Source organism: Dryobates pubescens, chromosome 15 (genome assembly GCF_014839835.1).
Source record: "Dryobates pubescens isolate bDryPub1 chromosome 15, bDryPub1.pri, whole genome shotgun sequence".
In the NCBI taxonomy this organism is placed as follows: domain Eukaryota; kingdom Metazoa; phylum Chordata; class Aves; order Piciformes; family Picidae; genus Dryobates; species Dryobates pubescens.
The window spans coordinates 26,230,751-26,247,835 of NC_071626.1; the positions used below are offsets into that span (position 1 = coordinate 26,230,751).

The 17,085-nt window shown below is 48.5% G+C and overlaps 1 protein-coding gene across 16 annotated transcripts in view; it reads right to left on the reverse strand.

The window, feature by feature from the left end:
• The window catches only part of ERC1 (ELKS/RAB6-interacting/CAST family member 1), a 409,085-nt gene that overhangs the window by 66,739 nt on the left and 325,261 nt on the right, over positions 1-17,085 (reverse strand). For all 16 annotated transcript variants that reach the window (XM_054168189.1, XM_054168181.1, XM_054168180.1 and 13 more), the window contains one exon: positions 13,980-14,124. In XM_054168189.1, the coding sequence (XP_054024164.1) occupies positions 13,980-14,124 (145 nt within the window). The remainder of the gene's footprint in view (positions 1-13,979; positions 14,125-17,085) is intronic.

Below are 17,085 nucleotides of genomic sequence, written 5' to 3' on the forward strand. Positions count from 1 at the left end.
CCTAAACCTCCCCTGGCACAGCTTGAGACTGTGTCCTCTTGTTCTGGTGCTGCTTGCCTGGGAGAAGAGACCAACCCCCACCTGGCTACAACCTCCCTTCAGGGAGTTGGAGAGAGCAAGAAGGTCTCCCCTGAGCCTCCTGTTCTCCAGGCTAAGCAACCCCAGCTCCCTCAGCCTCTCCTCACAGGGCTCTGCTCCAGACCCCTCCCCAGCTTCGTTGCCCTTCTCTGGACACCTTCCAGCATCTCAACATCTTTCCTAAACTGAGGGGCCCAGAACTGGACACAGGACTCAAGGTGTGGCCTAACAGTGCTGAGCACAGGGCACAATGACCTCCCTGCTCCTGCTGGCCACACTGTTCCTGATGCAGGCCAGGATGCCATTGGCCCTCTTGGCCACCTGGGCATAATGCTTCCTTCCCTGGAAATTTTCTGGCAAAGTACACAAATCTGTTTGTGGCTGTATTGAATAGGTTAACCTGGCACCCAGAGAACACTGGAATTCAGAGTACCTTCTGTTTGGCCCAGTGCATGTAGGAAGTCTTCACTGTGAGGGTCCCAGAGTCCTGGAACAGACTGCCCAGAGTGGCTCTGGAGTCTCCTTCTCTGGTGCCTTTCCATCCCTGTCTGGATGTGTTCCTGTGTGACCTGTGCTGGATTCTCTGGTCCTGCTCTGGCAGGGAGGTTGGACTGGAAGAGGTCCCTTCCAAGCTCTAACATCCTGTGAGCCTGTGAACCTCTGACATGCAAGTTCCCTTCAAACTTCTCTGTGTTCTGACCTGTCTTATCACAGAAGTAGGTTCCCCCTCTTTTGCATTCATTGCCACTCTGGCTAGTGCAAATATTTGCATACTGAGGGGAAGAGATCCAACAAATAAAGAGGGATTTAAGGGCCTTGAATCTCATTACTTGTTTCAAACATCAAATTTTACTTAGTTTCCCCAGATACAAAGAAGTCATCACCACCACATGCAGGCAACTTAAATACACAGAATCACAGAATCATAGAACAGTCTGGGTTGGAAGGGACCTCCAAAGCTCATCCAGTCCAACCCCCTCTGCAGTCAGCAGGGACATCCTCAACTAGATCAGGTTGTCCTCTTGAGCCTCACCTTGAATATCTCTAGGGAAGGGGCCTCTACCACCTCCTTGGGCAACCTGTTCCACTGTTCCACCACCCTCATGGTGCAGAACTTGTTCCTAACATCCAACCTGAATCTGCTGTTTTCTAGTTTGAAGCCATTGCCTCTTGTCCTATCACTACAGCTTCCTGGAGTTCCTGAGTTCCCTTCTGACAGTGGTGTTTAGAGGAACCTGCATTCATTAAACTTCAGTGGGCACCATCCCATTGCTGGGCCCTCCCAGATGTTCTCAGAGAACAAAGGTAGTTCTGTCACAGAAGCAGCACTGCACACCAGCTCCCTGCAGTGATTGTGTCCATGTCACCTGAAGAAGAAACTCATTGGCTAAAAGGGCATCACTCTGATCACAGTTTCAAATCAGCCAATGCAAAGCAAGGACTAACTGCATGCCTCACATCATCTGTACTACTGTATCAAGCAGGGTGGTAATAAAAACTGCCAGAAGTGTGGTCATGCTGATGCAGCCACAGCAGCAAGAGGAAAATCCTTGCCTGTCAGTCTCCCTTTACCTGTTTGACATTCTCCTGTTACAAAGAGAAATGACTGCAACCAGAGGAACTTCCCTTTGGAAAAGTTCACAGCAGAGGAGTCAGGTGCCAGTGGGGGGGGTTCCAGGGAAACAAGCAACAGTGGGAAAAGAGAGCTTTTGGGGATAGAGGAGAGAAGCCATTCTGGAATCTAAAACGATTTCCTTTTCCTCCCAATCCCATGAACAACACTTCCTTCAGAAACAAATCTTTGCAGTACCTTGGCCTCATAAGCATAGTCAGCCAAGATCTTTGCAGGGAAAAAGCACAAAGTAGCACAGAGAAAACAGCTTTGGGACTTGGATGGCAAGCTGAAATGTGCATTATATTGCATACATGCTAACTATGAATACTGCCAGGCAGCACCAGGTAATTCCTCTCAGTTTATGGGAATGGTAAATAACAGCCCCTCCAATTCATGCTGGGCCAAAGAGGAAGGACTGATCTGAGGGAGCTGGGGGTGTTCAGGCTGGAGAAGAGGAGGCTGAGAGGAGACCTCATTGCTCTGTACAGCTCCCTGAAGGGAAGTTGGAGTGAGGAGGGGGCAGCCTCTGCTCCTTGGTGGCAAGAGACAGGAGCAGAGGAAATGGTTCCAAGCTGCAGGAGGGGAGGTTCAGGCTGGATGCTAGGAAATATTTCTTCCCAGAGAGGGTTCTCAGACACTGGAATGGTCTGCCCAGGGCAGTACTGGAGCCACCATCCCTGGAGGTGTTTCAGCAGTGTGTGGAGCTGGTGCTAAGGGACATGGTTTAGTGTTGACCCTGCAGTGCTGGGTTGAAGGTTGGGCTGGATTGAAGGTTGGGCTGGATGAGCTTGGAGGTCTTGTCCAAACAGATGTCTGTGCTTCTGTGATCATGATGAGGATATAGAAGTAGAAGGGATCAGTGGTGTCCTGGATTGAACCGAAGCTTGCTGCTGTTATTTAAAACCAACCAAATAAAATGGCAGCATGGAGGTTTCCTGCTGCAGTTGCTGCTTTTGGGTGTTGGCTCTTTTCTGTGGGAATGGTTCTGAGAGGGGCTGGAGTTGGCTAGTTGCATGTTTTTTCTGCTTTATGCTACTGCTTTTCTGCTTTATGCTGCATTCCCCCCCTCCCTGCAAACAGGCTAAGCTAAGGGAGTTGTGCATTATATGACTTTCTAAGCTAACTGTGCATGGTATTCTTCTTCTTCTGATTACTATTACTATTAATATTATTAATTTTGCTCAGTAAAAGTTTTTATCTCAGCACTTTTTATCTCAGTCCAGAGTTTTTGTGTGTTACTCTTCCCTCACTTCTGTGCTGGGGGGAAAGAGGCCTTTTCTTTCACTCAGACAGAAAGGAGGTTTTTTTCACTAGGTTATATGAGCAGCAGGAGTGTCTATGGCAGGAATAGGAAAGGTGAGGGAGGCTATGAAATGGAAGTAGTGAGGCATTAAAAATAGAATGAAAACGAAGCTGAAGCTATTAGGGCTGGTCCTCAACTCAGTCAAAAGTGGAAGCCATCAAAATTCAAAGCCAAGAAGCTCAAAGTGCTTTCTGTGTCAGTCTCCACTAAAAAATGTACTCAGGTGACCAACAACATTAATTTGAACACTCAGAGAATATAATTTCAGGTCAGAAAAGAAGCAGAAGAATGAGATGGTACACTAAAGAAAGACAGAAATCATAAGATGTCTTCAAATTCTCTAGCTCTGATTACTCCAGGAAGGAGTTTGCTTACTACAATGAAAGCTATTAATGGTTATTTTTAGGAGCCTGTGGGAAGTGATGAGGTTTTGGGAGGCTCCATCAAGGTTTCTAACACATGACTCACATGACACGCTCAGGGCCAGCTTCAGCTAACAAAAGGTCTCCTTTTGAGCTGTGTCCAGTTTGGAATTATCACACTTGGAGAAAGAAAAAAGACAAATCAAATCAAATCTAAGAATGAAAAAGTGGAATGGTCATATAGCCAGAAAACAAGACACAGGAAAAGTGGCAGAAGGGAGACTGCCCAGATTAGGGAACAAAATAGAGGAGATAGCTCTGTGTAAACTCAAATGGCTGCTAGAAAGTGCAGAGAAAGAGACTCCTTATCTCTGTAACAGCTAGATAAAAGTAGTAATGAGCTTAAAGGGACATTACACATGCATAATGTCACCATGCTAAAGACAGATGTGCCACAGAAAAGACTAAGAATGAGAGTTTCCTTCACCAGTAGTCTTTAGGAACAGATTGCATGCCCTCACAATTCAAGTGGGTCCCACAGAGCCCTGTCCTGAGTCCAGTACTATTCAGTCTTTGTCATTAACAATCTGTGTGACATAAGAGAATATATGACATAGAATCACAGAATTGTCAGGGTTGGAAAGGACCTCAAAGATCATCCAGTTCCAACCCCCCTGCCATGGCCAGGGACACCTCACACTGCAGCAGGTTGCTCACAGCCACATCCAGCTGGGCCTTCAAAACCTCCAGGGATGAGGCTTCCACCACCTCCCTGGGCAACCTATGCCAGTGTCTCGCCGCCCTCATGGGGAACAACTTCTTCCTAACATCCAATCTGAATCTCCCCACTTCTAGTTTTGCTCTATTCCCTTCACTACCTGACACTCCTAAAAAGTCCCTCATGCCTACGAAATATGTGGAGCAAGCTTCATCTGGTGGTTCTGTGAGCAGGCTGAAGTATGGGATCAAACTGATACATCCTCTTAAAAGAACAGATCTGAAAATTACTTAACACCTAAAGCAGCACAATAAAACTCTCTTCAGTATTAATGTAACCTCCTCAGTATTAATGTAACCTGGGATTATACCACTTAAAATGAAAAATCTCAGATCCTCTCATCAGTAGCACTGAATCAAGCCAATTCCACCTAACTTTTGCTGCAGTGTTTTAGAGAATCAGAAATAATCACCAAACATTATATAATAATACAGAATCACAGAATGGGCTGGGTTGGAAGGGACCTCCAAAGCTCATCCAGTCCAACCCCCTCTGCACTCAGCACGGACATCCCCAACTAGATCAGGCTGCCCAGAGCCCTGTCCAGCCTCACCTTCAATATCTCCAGGGATGGAGCCCCAACCACCTCCCTGGGCATGCAAATGAATACAGTGATTTACAAACAACTCAATGGAATAAGACTCCCAGCTCTCAGAAAACAGACACTGATACAGTTCAGAACCCTCTAAAAATACCACCAAGATTGCTGAAGCATTCATGGCACAGTAGTACCTAGAGATGTTGGTCAGCTTGGGTCCCCACTGTGCTAGACACTGTACAGAGTAAATGACATTTTCTCTGAACAGCTCCTGGTCTAAAACCCCAAGTGATTCAGACTCAAAGCCAACAGACAGGAAAACCTCAGCCCACTCAGATAATCCCTCCTCTTGACACAGATCCACAGAATGGTGTGGGTTGGAAGGCACCTCCAAAGCTCATTCAGTCCAACCCCAACTAGATCAGGTTGCCCTGAGTCCTGTTTAACCTCACCTTGAATATCTCCAGGGATGGGTCCCCAACCACCTCCCTGGGCAACCTGTGCCAGTGTTCCACTACCCTCATGGTGAAGAACTTGTTCCTCACATCCAATCTCAATCTGCTCTGCCCTAGTTTGAAGCCATTGTCCCTGGTCCTTTCCCTGCAGGCCTTTGCAAACAGTCTCTCTCCATCCTTCTTGTAGCCCTCTTCAGGTACTGGAAGTTGCTATTAGGTCTCCCTGGAGCCTTCTGTTCTCCAGGCTGAACACCCCCAGGTCCCTCAGCCTTTCCTTGGAGCAGAGGTGCTCCAACCCCCTGACCATTTTCGTGGCCCTCCTCTGGACCTGCTGCATCAAGTCCATGTCCTTCCTGTGTTGAGGGATCTAGAGGTGGATGCAGTACTCCAGGTGAGGTCTCCCCAGAGCAGGACCTCCTCTCTCCATCTTTGGCCATTCTGCTTTGGATGCTGCCCAGGCTGCCATTGGGCTTGTGTGCTGCCAGCTCCCACTGCCTGCTCCTGCCCAGTTTCCAAGCTGCAGAGCAGAGCTTCGTCCAGTTACGAAACACAGATTCCAATCGTTCAAACTGAGCTGGACAAGCAAAGGAACACATGGTGAGCAGGCTGCTTTCTAACAGATGAGCAGTGGCCCTGTGGCCACAAAGCAGGCCAGAGCTCCTTGGGCCTTTGTGAGTTCCACTCCCAGGCTGTGGAGGCTGCTGCAGGGTGCACCCCGAGGTGCGGCTGGCGCTCGCCGTGCCGCAGCTGCACTTGGTTAGACAGCCTCCGGCTCTGTCCTCTTGCCCCACACCCGGCCCCCTCTGCTCCAGCAGCTGCCCAGCCACTGCTTCTCCAGGAACTTCTCACAGTGACAGAGCACTCCTGGAGGAAGCAAATTGGGCCCACATTAGCTGGTGACCCTGGCCCTGCAGTTGGGCTGCCTGGCTGATGACAGAGGAACTCCCTCATGCAAACTGACAAGCAATATGAAACAGGCAGCTCCACTTACTGCAAAGCCTGCTCCATGCAGAGTGCCTCACTAGGAAATGGTCTCTATATTGAGGCACATTCCTGCAATTCAGAGCCTAGAAACTCTTAAATTGAAACAACATTGATGGCAGATCCTCCTTCTGAACTGCCTCTCTTCATCCTCAGTCTAATACACAGTACATAAAGCACCAAAATGCCTTTGGCAGGACTCCTCCCCAGCAATGCCCTTGCCCACGTGAGTGACCAGGAACCTGGCACTGTTGGGAGGGAGGGAAGGAGAGTCAGAGCAAGGAATATCTGCAGAGTCCTCCAGAATCTGTACAAAACTTTACTTGAATCTATGTCTCTTCACCAATACTTTAAAATAAATGAAAATCACCTGAAATTTCAGGGCTGAAGGAGTTGGAACCAGTATTATTTTAAGAAGTAAAATGAGGCCTATCAGTGCAATGAGCTTGGGGTTTGGGAGAGTTGTATCTTCCTGCAGCTGAACAGGAGCCAGCAGTGTGCCCAGCTGGCCAAGAAAGCCAAAGGCCTCCTGGCTGGGATCAGCAATGCTGTGGCCAGCAGGAGCAGGGAGGGGATTGTCCCCTGGGACTCAGCTCTGGGGAGGCCACACCTCGAGGGTTGTGTCCAGTTCTGGGCACCTCAATCCAAGAGAGATGTGGAGGTGCTGGAGCCAGGGCAGAGCAGGGCAAGGAAGCTGGGAAGGGCCTGGAGAAGAAATCTGATGGAGAGTGACTGAAGGAGCTGGGGATGGTTAGTGGGAAACAGAGGAGGCTGAGGGGAGACCTCCTGGCTCTCTAGAGCTGCCGGAAAGGAGGTTGTGGAGAGGTTGGTGCTGGTCTCCTCTTCCAGGTAATTAGTGACAGAACAAGAGGGAACAGCCTCAAGCTGCAGCAGGGCAGGGTCAGACTGGGCAGTAGGAATTTCTTTTTCCCATCAAGAGTGGTCAGGGATTGGAATGTGCTGCCCAGGGAGGCAGTGCAGTGCCCAAGCCTGGATGTGTTTCAAGGTAGTTTGGTGCTTGGGGCTATGGTTTAGGGGTGACCCTTGCAGAGTAGGGTTCTGGGTTGGACCTGGTGATGCTGAGGCTCTTTTCCAACCTAAATGTTTCTGTGATTCTTTGATTCTGTGATTCCTACACCCTGAGAAAGGTCAACTAACCCAGCACAAGCAGTGAGAAGACGTAACCTGAATCCTGTCACATGTTCTTGAATCCATTCATCTTCACCATTGCTGCTTAGTCACAAAACTGCCTTCCTAAAACTCTGTCTCTGTCAGAGGCTCTTTCCAGTTTGAATGAGGCTCAGCAATTGTGTCTCTGGTACCTACCACAGCCATGTGTAAGTCTCCACACAAACCACCCACTTCTGATATTGCTCAGCATTTCTGTCTGCATCCTATGCACATGGAAAGAGGAATCCTTTAGTCAGTCGTGCCTGCCAGCCAACCCAGAGAGCTGCTCTCCCACCACAGAGCCCAAGCCCTTCCTAGAAATGAGCTGGACTAAAATACCAAACACTGATGAAGGAGCTCAACAGCTCTGAAACAATGGTAAAGGCAGAAGGAAGGAATTCCTGAGGTCAGCTCTGAGTCTGAAGGGCTGAACAGACATTTTAGGCTCCAGATCTGCTTTTCAAAGCCTTCCAGAAGATCTTGATTAACTGGCATTGTCTGCCTTTCTCAAGCAGCTGTGCTCAATGCAGCTGCAAGGCTGAAATATCTTGCATTCACAATTCCTATTCTACATCTAGGAATTACAGCTAAACTTTTAGGAAGTTCCTGAAATGCTATATAGTCCTGTGGCGCTGGCTAACACAAACAGATCTTTGTTCTCAAGATGTAGAAAAGAGTCCATGTAGAGAAAGCTTGAACTGATGAAGCAGCACAGTTGTTCTGCTGGAAAATAGGAGGCTGGTGACCTGTAAGAGGACCACAAGGGCCAAGCACAGAGATTATTTGCAAAGCATGCATGAATGAGATTCACAGAATCACAGAAGGGTAGGGGTAGGTAGGGACCTCCAGAAATCATCAAGTTCAACCCCCCTGCCAAAGCAGGATAGGATAGGATAGGATAGGATAGGATAGGATAGGATAGGATAGGATAGGATAGAATAAACCAGGTTGGAAAAGACTTTTGAGATCATCAAGTCCAACCTATCACCCAACACCATCTGATCAACTAAACCATGGCACCAAGAGCCTCATCCATGCTCTTCCTAAACACCTCCAATGATGGTGACTCCACCACCTCCCCAGGCAGCACATTCCAATGGGCAATCACTCTTTCTGTGTAGAACTTCTTCCTAACATCCAGCCTGAACCTCCCCTGGTGCAGCTTGAGACTGTGTCCTCTTGTTCTGGTGCTGGTTGCCTGAGAGAAGACACCAACCCCCACCTGGCTACAACCTCCCTTCAGGAAGTTGTAGGGAGCAAGAAGGTCTCCCCTGAGTCTCCTCCTCTCCAGGCTAAGCAACCCCAGCTCCCTCAGCCTCTCCTCACAGGGCTGTGTTCCAAGCACCTCCCCAGCTTTGTTGCCCTTCTCTGGACACCTTCCAGCATCTCAACCTCCTTCCTAAACTGAGGAGCCCAGAACTGGACACAGGACTCCAGGTGTGGCCTAACCAGTGCTGAGTGCAGGGCACAATGAATTCCCTGCTCCTGCTGGCCACACTGTTCCTGATGCAGGCCAGGATGCCATTGGCCTTCTTGGCCACCTGGGCACACTGCTGGCTCATGTTCAGCCTACTATCAACCAGTACCCCCAGGTCCCTTTCTGCCTGGCTGCTCTCTAGCCACTCTGACCCCACTCTGACACCCAGGGCAGGTTACACAGGAGCACATGTGGAGAACGTGGCTCCACAACCTCTCTGGGCAGCTTGTTCCAGCGCCCAGTACCCTCAGCATAAAGAGGTTTCTCATGTTGAGGTGGAACCTCCTGTGTGCCAGCTTATACCTGAAGGACAGCAAAACCTGATTTCCAGAGCAGGAGGGGTACCCATAACTCCCCCTTTCCTCTGGGAGAGCAGAAGGTGCTGGCTGTACCCCTGCAAACCCAGCCCTCGAGTCCCCGTGCTGAGCACCCAGCCAACAGCACATACTGCCCATGGCTGCATGGGCACCATCCAGGCTGTGCCCAGTGAGCCCAGCATAGCCACCACACTGGCACTATGCACCCAGGAGCCACAATGATTCCCTATTCCCTTTCTGCCTTCTCCAGGGTGCTTTACTCTTTGGTCCATCCCTCAGACTATATCAGCAAAGAGGATGCTGTAAAATCTCATGGCCTGCTCTTCTGACCCATCTTCTGTTTCTGGAGCTGTCAAAGCTGTCATGATTTGAAATGATGTATACAAAGTACACAGCAAAACTACTAGGACTGAAACAAATAAATGGAATTTCAGATCCCCTGCAACTTACAGAGGTGGTGAATATTACTGTCCCATGGTAAGTAACTTCGAGGGGCTTTGCTTTCTATGTGTTGAAATCTGCACACAAAAAGGGATCAAAGATGATTAACAAACTGTAGGATAGAGTTGAGGGCAGATGTGCCAAATCTCTGTTAAGTAAAGTAAATGTATCTCAGGTATGGTTTAAATATAGTTTAGAATGTTTATATATTGACATATCTTCTGCCTTGAGCATTTGGGATGCACTGGAGAATGTCTTGCAGCCACACTCTCTGTGACTTTGTATTTATGCTTCCACTATGTGCATATAGCTTGCATTCATCCTGCTCACAGCACAGATGTGATGGGGAGTTTACTGTCTGCTTTATTCATATGCATTTTGTTAGATGGCAGGTTGAGGGAGCTGAAGGCTCTGTAGTTTGGAGAGGAAGGCTGCCCTCATTCCTGTTGATAAAGATGTGCAGGGTGAGTGCCCAGAGGCTGGAGCCAGGCTCTGCTGGGGGATGCCCAATGCCAGCACAAGAGGCAGTGGTGGAAGCTGAGGCAGAGGAAGTGCCATGGAAACAGGAGGAAGAATTATTTCCCTGAGAGTGTGACAGAAGCCTGGCACAGGCTGCCCAAGGGGGGTTGTGGAGTCTCTCTCTCTGGAGATATTCAAGAGCTGCCTGGATGTGTTCCTGTGTGATCTGCTCTAGGTGCTCCTGCTGTGGCAGGGGGGTTGGGCTGGATCAGCTTTCAAGGACCTTTCCAACCCCTAACATTCTGTGAGTCTGTGATTCTTTAGACAGTGACATGTCCTTACAGCTGATGGTAGTTTTGCAACCAGAAGCCTCAAAGGCATTTGGATATTCCAGTGAACCTTTAGGAGAAGGGCTGTTGCTCCAACATCAGCTCAGAAATGAGTTCACTTCACAGCAAGCACAATTTCAAATTCATCTCCTTTGCAATCTTACATTTTTGGGGTTTTTTTTTGGAAATCAAACATCCTGCACCCACTGGGGCAGTTTGGGGCTGAGGCCTAGGAAATTTTCCACAGATCTTGAGTAGAAAGTGAGAGAATGCAAACAAATTACCATTGGATGTAAGAAGGAAAATAATGCTAAGTTCTAAATAACCCCATTGCTCTGGTAACAAACACAAAGTTAGTTGTGTAAACTAACTCTCCCTCTTCCTTGGCTCTCTGCTCTAGCAGATAGCAGCTGGTAGCTTTTGCTTGGCTATTGCTGACTTGGGCTGCCTTCTTCTTGTGGCTAAGCACCAACAAGCTACTCTCTGCCTTTATCTTCTCATTTTATCTTTTCCCAAGAGGAAGTGGGCAGAGAGAGGGAAGCTATTGGTAACCCCTTGGTTTTGTCCAGGGGCATCCTTGTGTTGTTTATAAAGGGTAAATTCATGCAAATGTTGTGTCATTTGTACAAATTCATTGCATTTCATATTTTGGATTGCAGTTTTGCTTGTAAATAGAGCTTCATTTGCTTGCAGCTGAGCTGGTCTGGCAATTTTATTTTGGGGGTGATTTCAACCCACCTACACAGAATCATTGTAGAATCATAGAAGGGCTTAGGCTGGTAGAGCTCTTAGAGATAAGATAGGATAGGATAGGATAGGATAGGATAGGATAGGATAGGATAGGATAGAATTAACCAGGTTGGAAAAGACCTTTGAGATCATCAAGTCCAACCTATCACCCAACACCATCTGATCAACTAAACCATGGCACCAAGTGCCTCATCCAGGCTCTTCTTAAACACCTCCAGGGATGGTGACTCCACCACCTCCCTGGGCAGCACATCCCAATGGCTAACAGCTCTCTCAGTGAAGAACCTTCTCCTCACCTCGAGTCTTCACTTCCCCTGGCATAGCTTGAGGCAGCACATCCCAATGGCCAATCTCTCTTTCTGTGAAGAATTTCTTCCTAACTTCCAGCCTGAACCTCCCCTGGCACAGCTTGAGACTGTGTCCTCTTGTTCTGGTGCTGCTTGCCTGGGAGAAATGACCAACCCCCACCTGGCTACAACCTCCTTTCAGGTCATGTAATCCAACCTCTGTGCCATGGGCAGGGACACCTCTCAACTAGCTCAGGTTATTCAAGGCCCCATCCAACCTGGCCTTGAACATCTCCAGGGAGGAGGCATCCACAGCCTCTCTGGACAATCCATTCCAGACTCTTGCCACCCTTGTAGTGAAGAATTTCTCCTTCAATCTCACTCCATTTCCCCTTGTCTGTGGATGGACACTCTTGTAAAAAGTCTCTCTGCAGCCTTTCTGTAGGATCCCTTCAGATATTGGCAGGCAGCTCTAAGGTTGCCCCAGAGTCTTCCCTTCTCCAGGCTGAACACCCCCAGTTCCCTCAGCCTGTCCTCACAGCAGAGGTGTTCCAGCCCCTGCATCACCTCTGTGGCCCTCCTTGGGACTTGTTCCAACAGATTGATGTCCCTCTTACAGTGAGGACACCAGAACTGTATGCAGCATTCGAGGTGGGGTCTCAGAAGAGCAGAGTGAGTGAAGGGGGAGAATCAGCTCTCTTGATCTGCTGGCCCCACTCCTCCTGCTGCAGAAAAGCACTTAGAATGGCCACCCTTAAGGGACATGGCCATGTCTGTGTAGGAACAGTGTAAGACTTACCATCACTGAAAAACAGTGATATGAACTGTAATGTTAAGGAAATCACCTCATTGAAACCTAAGTCCTTACAGGTAATCACAGCCTTAATAGTGCACCCACAGTTACTTGTGGTGAACACCTCTGAATCCAGTCCTAGCAGGAGCTCATCTGGCTGGCAAGTGAAAGAGTTGAAAAACTCTACTTCTTGCTCTTTTGAAGCTGGTTTAACAATCAAAATGGCTGCTCTTCAATAATTGTTGTCTTCAAAGTACATGGCCAGTAACCTGCTTGTGCTGCCTAAGGAGGAAGCAGAGGAATCTCTTCTCAGAAAGCAGACCTGGTTTGGCCTTACTGCCTGACAGCAGCTAAAATCATCTGGCTGACAGATGAAATGCTGCACATAAAACTTTATGAGGATGGAAATGGTGGCACTGAAGAAACTGATACTGGATTGGCAGCAGCATATGTGCTATTAGAAGGAATAACTCAGGAAACCCCACCAGAAGTGCTGAAGTGAAAAATCTGCACAGATTTTTCAGATCCTAAATCTCATATTGCCAGGGATGCCTTTTGCTTCCTCTGTGTTTTACTGCCAATGTATTTTTCACATTGCATTCAACACTGAAATGCAGTATGAAATACTTGGATAGACACACACACACTTCCCCTGTGCCCACACAAAAAGATCTTAGAAATGGGAGAGGCCAGGAATAGGAAAAGACCAATCTCCTCACAGGCACGAGACCTCCCAGATCCCCCTGTGGTGCTCCTGTCACAGCTTAGAAATCACAGCAGAGACTATGTGGTGTAACACAAACATACTTGAGCTTTACAGCAAGGAGAATTGCCTTCCAGGTATGCTTCTTTCCCAGCAAGGCAAACACAGGCTACCAAGAATAATCACTACATTTCCATGAGTCTGTGGTTCACAGAACCACAGAATGGTCCAGGCTGGAAGGGACCTCCAAAGCTCACCCAGTCCAACCCCTCTGCACTCAGCAGGGACATCCTCCACTAGATCAAGTTGCCCAGAGCCCTGTTCAGCCTCACCTTGAATATCTCCAGGGATGGGGCTTCAACCACCTTCCTGGGCAAACTGTGCCAGTGTTCCACTACCCTCATGGTGCAGAACTTGTTCCTCACATCCAATCTCAATCTGCTCTGCTCTAGTTTGAAGCCATTGCCCCAGGTCCTGTCCCTGCAGGCCTTTGCAAACAGTCTCTCTCCATCCTTCTTGCAGCCCACTTCAGGTACTGGAAGGCTGCTATTAGGTCTCCCTGGAGCCTTTTCTTCTCCAGGCTGAACACCCCCAGCTCCCTCAGCCTGTCCTCACAGCAGAGCTGAGCCAACTGCCTGATCATTCTCGTGGCCCTCTTCTGGACCTGCTCCATCAAGTCCACATCCTTCCTGTATTGAGGCCTCCAGAGGTGAATGCAGTACTCTAGGTGAGGTCTTACCAGAGCAGAGCCATGTGGCAGAATCCCCTCTCTGTATCTGCTGGCAATGCTGCTTTGCATGCAGCCCAGGCTGTGATTTGCCTCCTGTGCTGCAAGCTCACAGTGTCTGTTTGTGTCTGCAGAAGACAATAAGCAATGTCCTCCTCTTCACTGGCAGTCTCCCATACCTTCTATGACACATCTTACTAGCCAGGCAGTGACACAAAGCAACTTCCCTCAACACTGGGACTTTCTTCCCCACCATGTTTTACAGGCTTCACAGCTGGTAGCTAGCTTTGAATCATTATTTGTGCACTTGCTACCCTGCCATACAACAGGATTCTACATGATTAGTTCCACAAATGAAGACAATCATCTCACACCCAATGATTAACTGACTTCTTTCCCAGCCCTCCTCTACTCACCTGCTGCTTGAGCTGCTGCACAAGACGATCCTTCTCTCGTTTCAGCGCAGCCACTTCATCTTGGGTCTTCTTCTTAGAGGATGAAAGCTCCAGCAGAGCAATATTGGCATCTTTTTCACTAATGGCAGCAAGGAGGGCTTCTTGTCTGAAAAAAGCACATATAAATACAGATATGAATACATTTAATACATTACTGTCCTGCAAGACTTAGAGGAAACATCAAAAGAGAACTGAACACACCATAACTGCAACTGCAAGGAGCGGCAGTAAGTCCTTTTGTCATGGTCATGTGTCTGTTGGTGAAGCAGGAAACCAAGACCCTAAATGACTGTGCTGATACCAAAGAAAGAGACATATAGTAATGGGTTGCTCTTTTGCACTCAGCTTCTCAGGTTTTAATCCTCACCATTCATTACTACTTTGGCTGAACACTTTCATTCTTTACAGTGTTCCACAGGGACTTTCAAGGGTGTCAGGTAGGGATAGGACTGGGGGGAATGGAACAAATCTAGAAGTGGATAGATTCAGATTGGATGTTAGGAAGAAGTTCTTCCCCATGAGGGTGGTGAGAGCCTGGCACAGGTTGCCCAGGGAGGTGGTGGAAGCCTCATCCCTGGAGGTTTTGAAGGCCAGGCTGGATGTGGCTGTGAGCAACCTGACTAGTGTGAGGTGTCCCTGGCCATGGCAGGCAGGGTGCAACTGGATGATCCTTGAGGCCCCTGTGTTCTGTGATTCTGTGAAAGGCACTCTGACTTTCTGACTGTTATCTGGATCTGAAACAAGGTGCAATTTGAATGAAAGTAAGAAAAGTATCCTGTGCCATGATATGAGCATTGCAGCTGCATGTTTTAGTGCTGTGCAGAGAGGTTCACCTGGGAGGAGTGCAGGTGCACTGCCAGCCCTGCTGAAAGATGTTTGTCATGGCTCACTACTGTTCTCAACACAGCTTGGAACTGCTAACTGATTCCAAAAGATCACAAAATACCACCAAGCCAAAGGCAAGGTTTGTGATTGAAGAGCACCACAAAACTGACTTGCTCCCCTTCTTGTGAGCTGTTTCCCTCAGGGAGACCAGAAGGATGTGATGTAAGACAGTGAGATGGCAAGGGGAGCAAGGGGTTGCAACATGAATGGTGCTAGCAGGTGAACAAACCTGTCAGGAGTGCTGCAGGCAGGCGCAGAGGCTCAGCTTCAGTTTAGGTAACAGACAGTGCTACAGGCTCAGCTTCCTCAGCAAACCGACTCTTCAGCTATTCATATCATAGGTCCTGAAATGTTTTAACTAGCAGGCAAAGCATGTACTGGCTGCACAGGCAAGGGTGGCTGATCTTTGAAACTGCTGGCTAATGGCAGAGACACTGCATGAAGAGTTCACTGGAGTTAGCTGAGCTGGTTGAGAGTGACAGAGGAGTAGCTGCAGCAATAGCAGCCCAGGAGCAGCGAGCTGCCTCTTTATCCCTCCCCTTGGGCAGGCTCTGCAGCCTGAACGGAGCTGTGCAGCAGTGCACAAGAGGTAAGCAGACTTCAAACAGACTGAATATTAGAAGGGAAACCTGAAATGACAATAATGTGGAAAATGTAGCCAAAAGAGGCTTAGGATTAACTCTGAATTGGACAAAAAAGAGAAGAAGGTGCTTTGGTTATTTCTTTCCCCCCATTCAGTTTGCAGTTCAGCTGAGACTGAGAGTTCTTACAGCTGATGCCAAGAGGAGGGCAGTGGTGGCTGCAAAGCTGAGAAGCCACTGAAGATTGCCATAACTGAATTATTCTGATGCCAAGCATCATGAGCCTACAAAGCACTCCTTATAAGGTTTTTTCCTGACTGCCCTAGTAAACACTTTTACCAAAAGACACCAAAGAATGGTGTAAAAAGGCACAGCACCTTCAGACACTCAGTGAAAATGTCTGGTTTGGGGATTATTACTGGGGAGGATGGCAACAGTTTGAACTGCAGGCCTTGAATCAAGGCAAAGGAGAGCAGTCAGGCTGAGAGAGACCTGGGGGTGCTGGTTGACGGTAGACTGAACATGAGCCTGCAGTGTGCCCAGGCAGCCAGGAGGGCCAATGGCATCCTGGACTGCATCAGGAACAGTGTGGCCAGCAGGAGCAGGGAGGTCATTCTGCCCCTGTACACTGCACTGGTTAGGCCACACCTTGAGTCCTGTGTCCAGTTCTGGGCCCCTCAGTTTAGGAAGGAGGTTGACTTGCTGGAGCGTGTCCAGAGAAGGGCAACAAGGTTGGTGAGGGGCTTGGAACACAGCCCTGTGAGGAGAGGCTGAGGGAGCTGGGGTTGCTTAGTCTGGAGAAAAGGAGACTCAGGGGTGACCTTATTGCTCTCTACAACTACCTGAGGGGGGGTTGTAGTGAGGCAGAGGTTGGTCTCTTCTCCCAGGCAACCACTACCAGAACAAGAGGACACAGTCTCAGGCTGCGTCAGGGGAGGTTTAGGCTGGAGGTTAGGAGGAAGTTTTACACAGAGAGAGTGATTGCCCACTGGAATGGGCTGCCTGGGGAGGTGGTGGAGTCGCCGTCGCTGGGGGTGTTCAGGGCGAGGCTTGACAGGATGCTTGGTGCCATGGGTTAGTTGATTAGGTGGTGTTGGATGATAGGTTGGACACGATGATCTTGAAGGTCTCTTCCAACCTGCTTTATTCTATTCTATTCTATTCTATTCTATTCTATTCTATTCTATTCTATTCTATTCTATTCTATTCTATTCTATTCTATTCAAAGCTTTAAGGCTGTCCCTCAAACACAGAAAGGCTTTTTGTTCAATGGAAGCTGTGCTACAGCATCTTACTAATACCACAAACTGTCACAACAGAAGACATCCAGCAAAGCAGCATTTTCTGAACTATTCTACAGCACAGAAGAAAGGCCTTGATGAATTGTACAGCACTTTGAACACTGTGTTTCCCAGAGAATGCCTCTGCTGCACTGACTTTAGTGCAAATGGCAGGTGCTGGCTTCTCAGACAAATGCTTACAGAGGCCATACACACCATAGATGAGACTTCTTGTCTCTTGCATGGGTGAGGATAGAAAGGTGATCTGGTATTCTGAGTGACCATGTATTTAAATCAATCTACACTGCTCTGCCCTGGTGA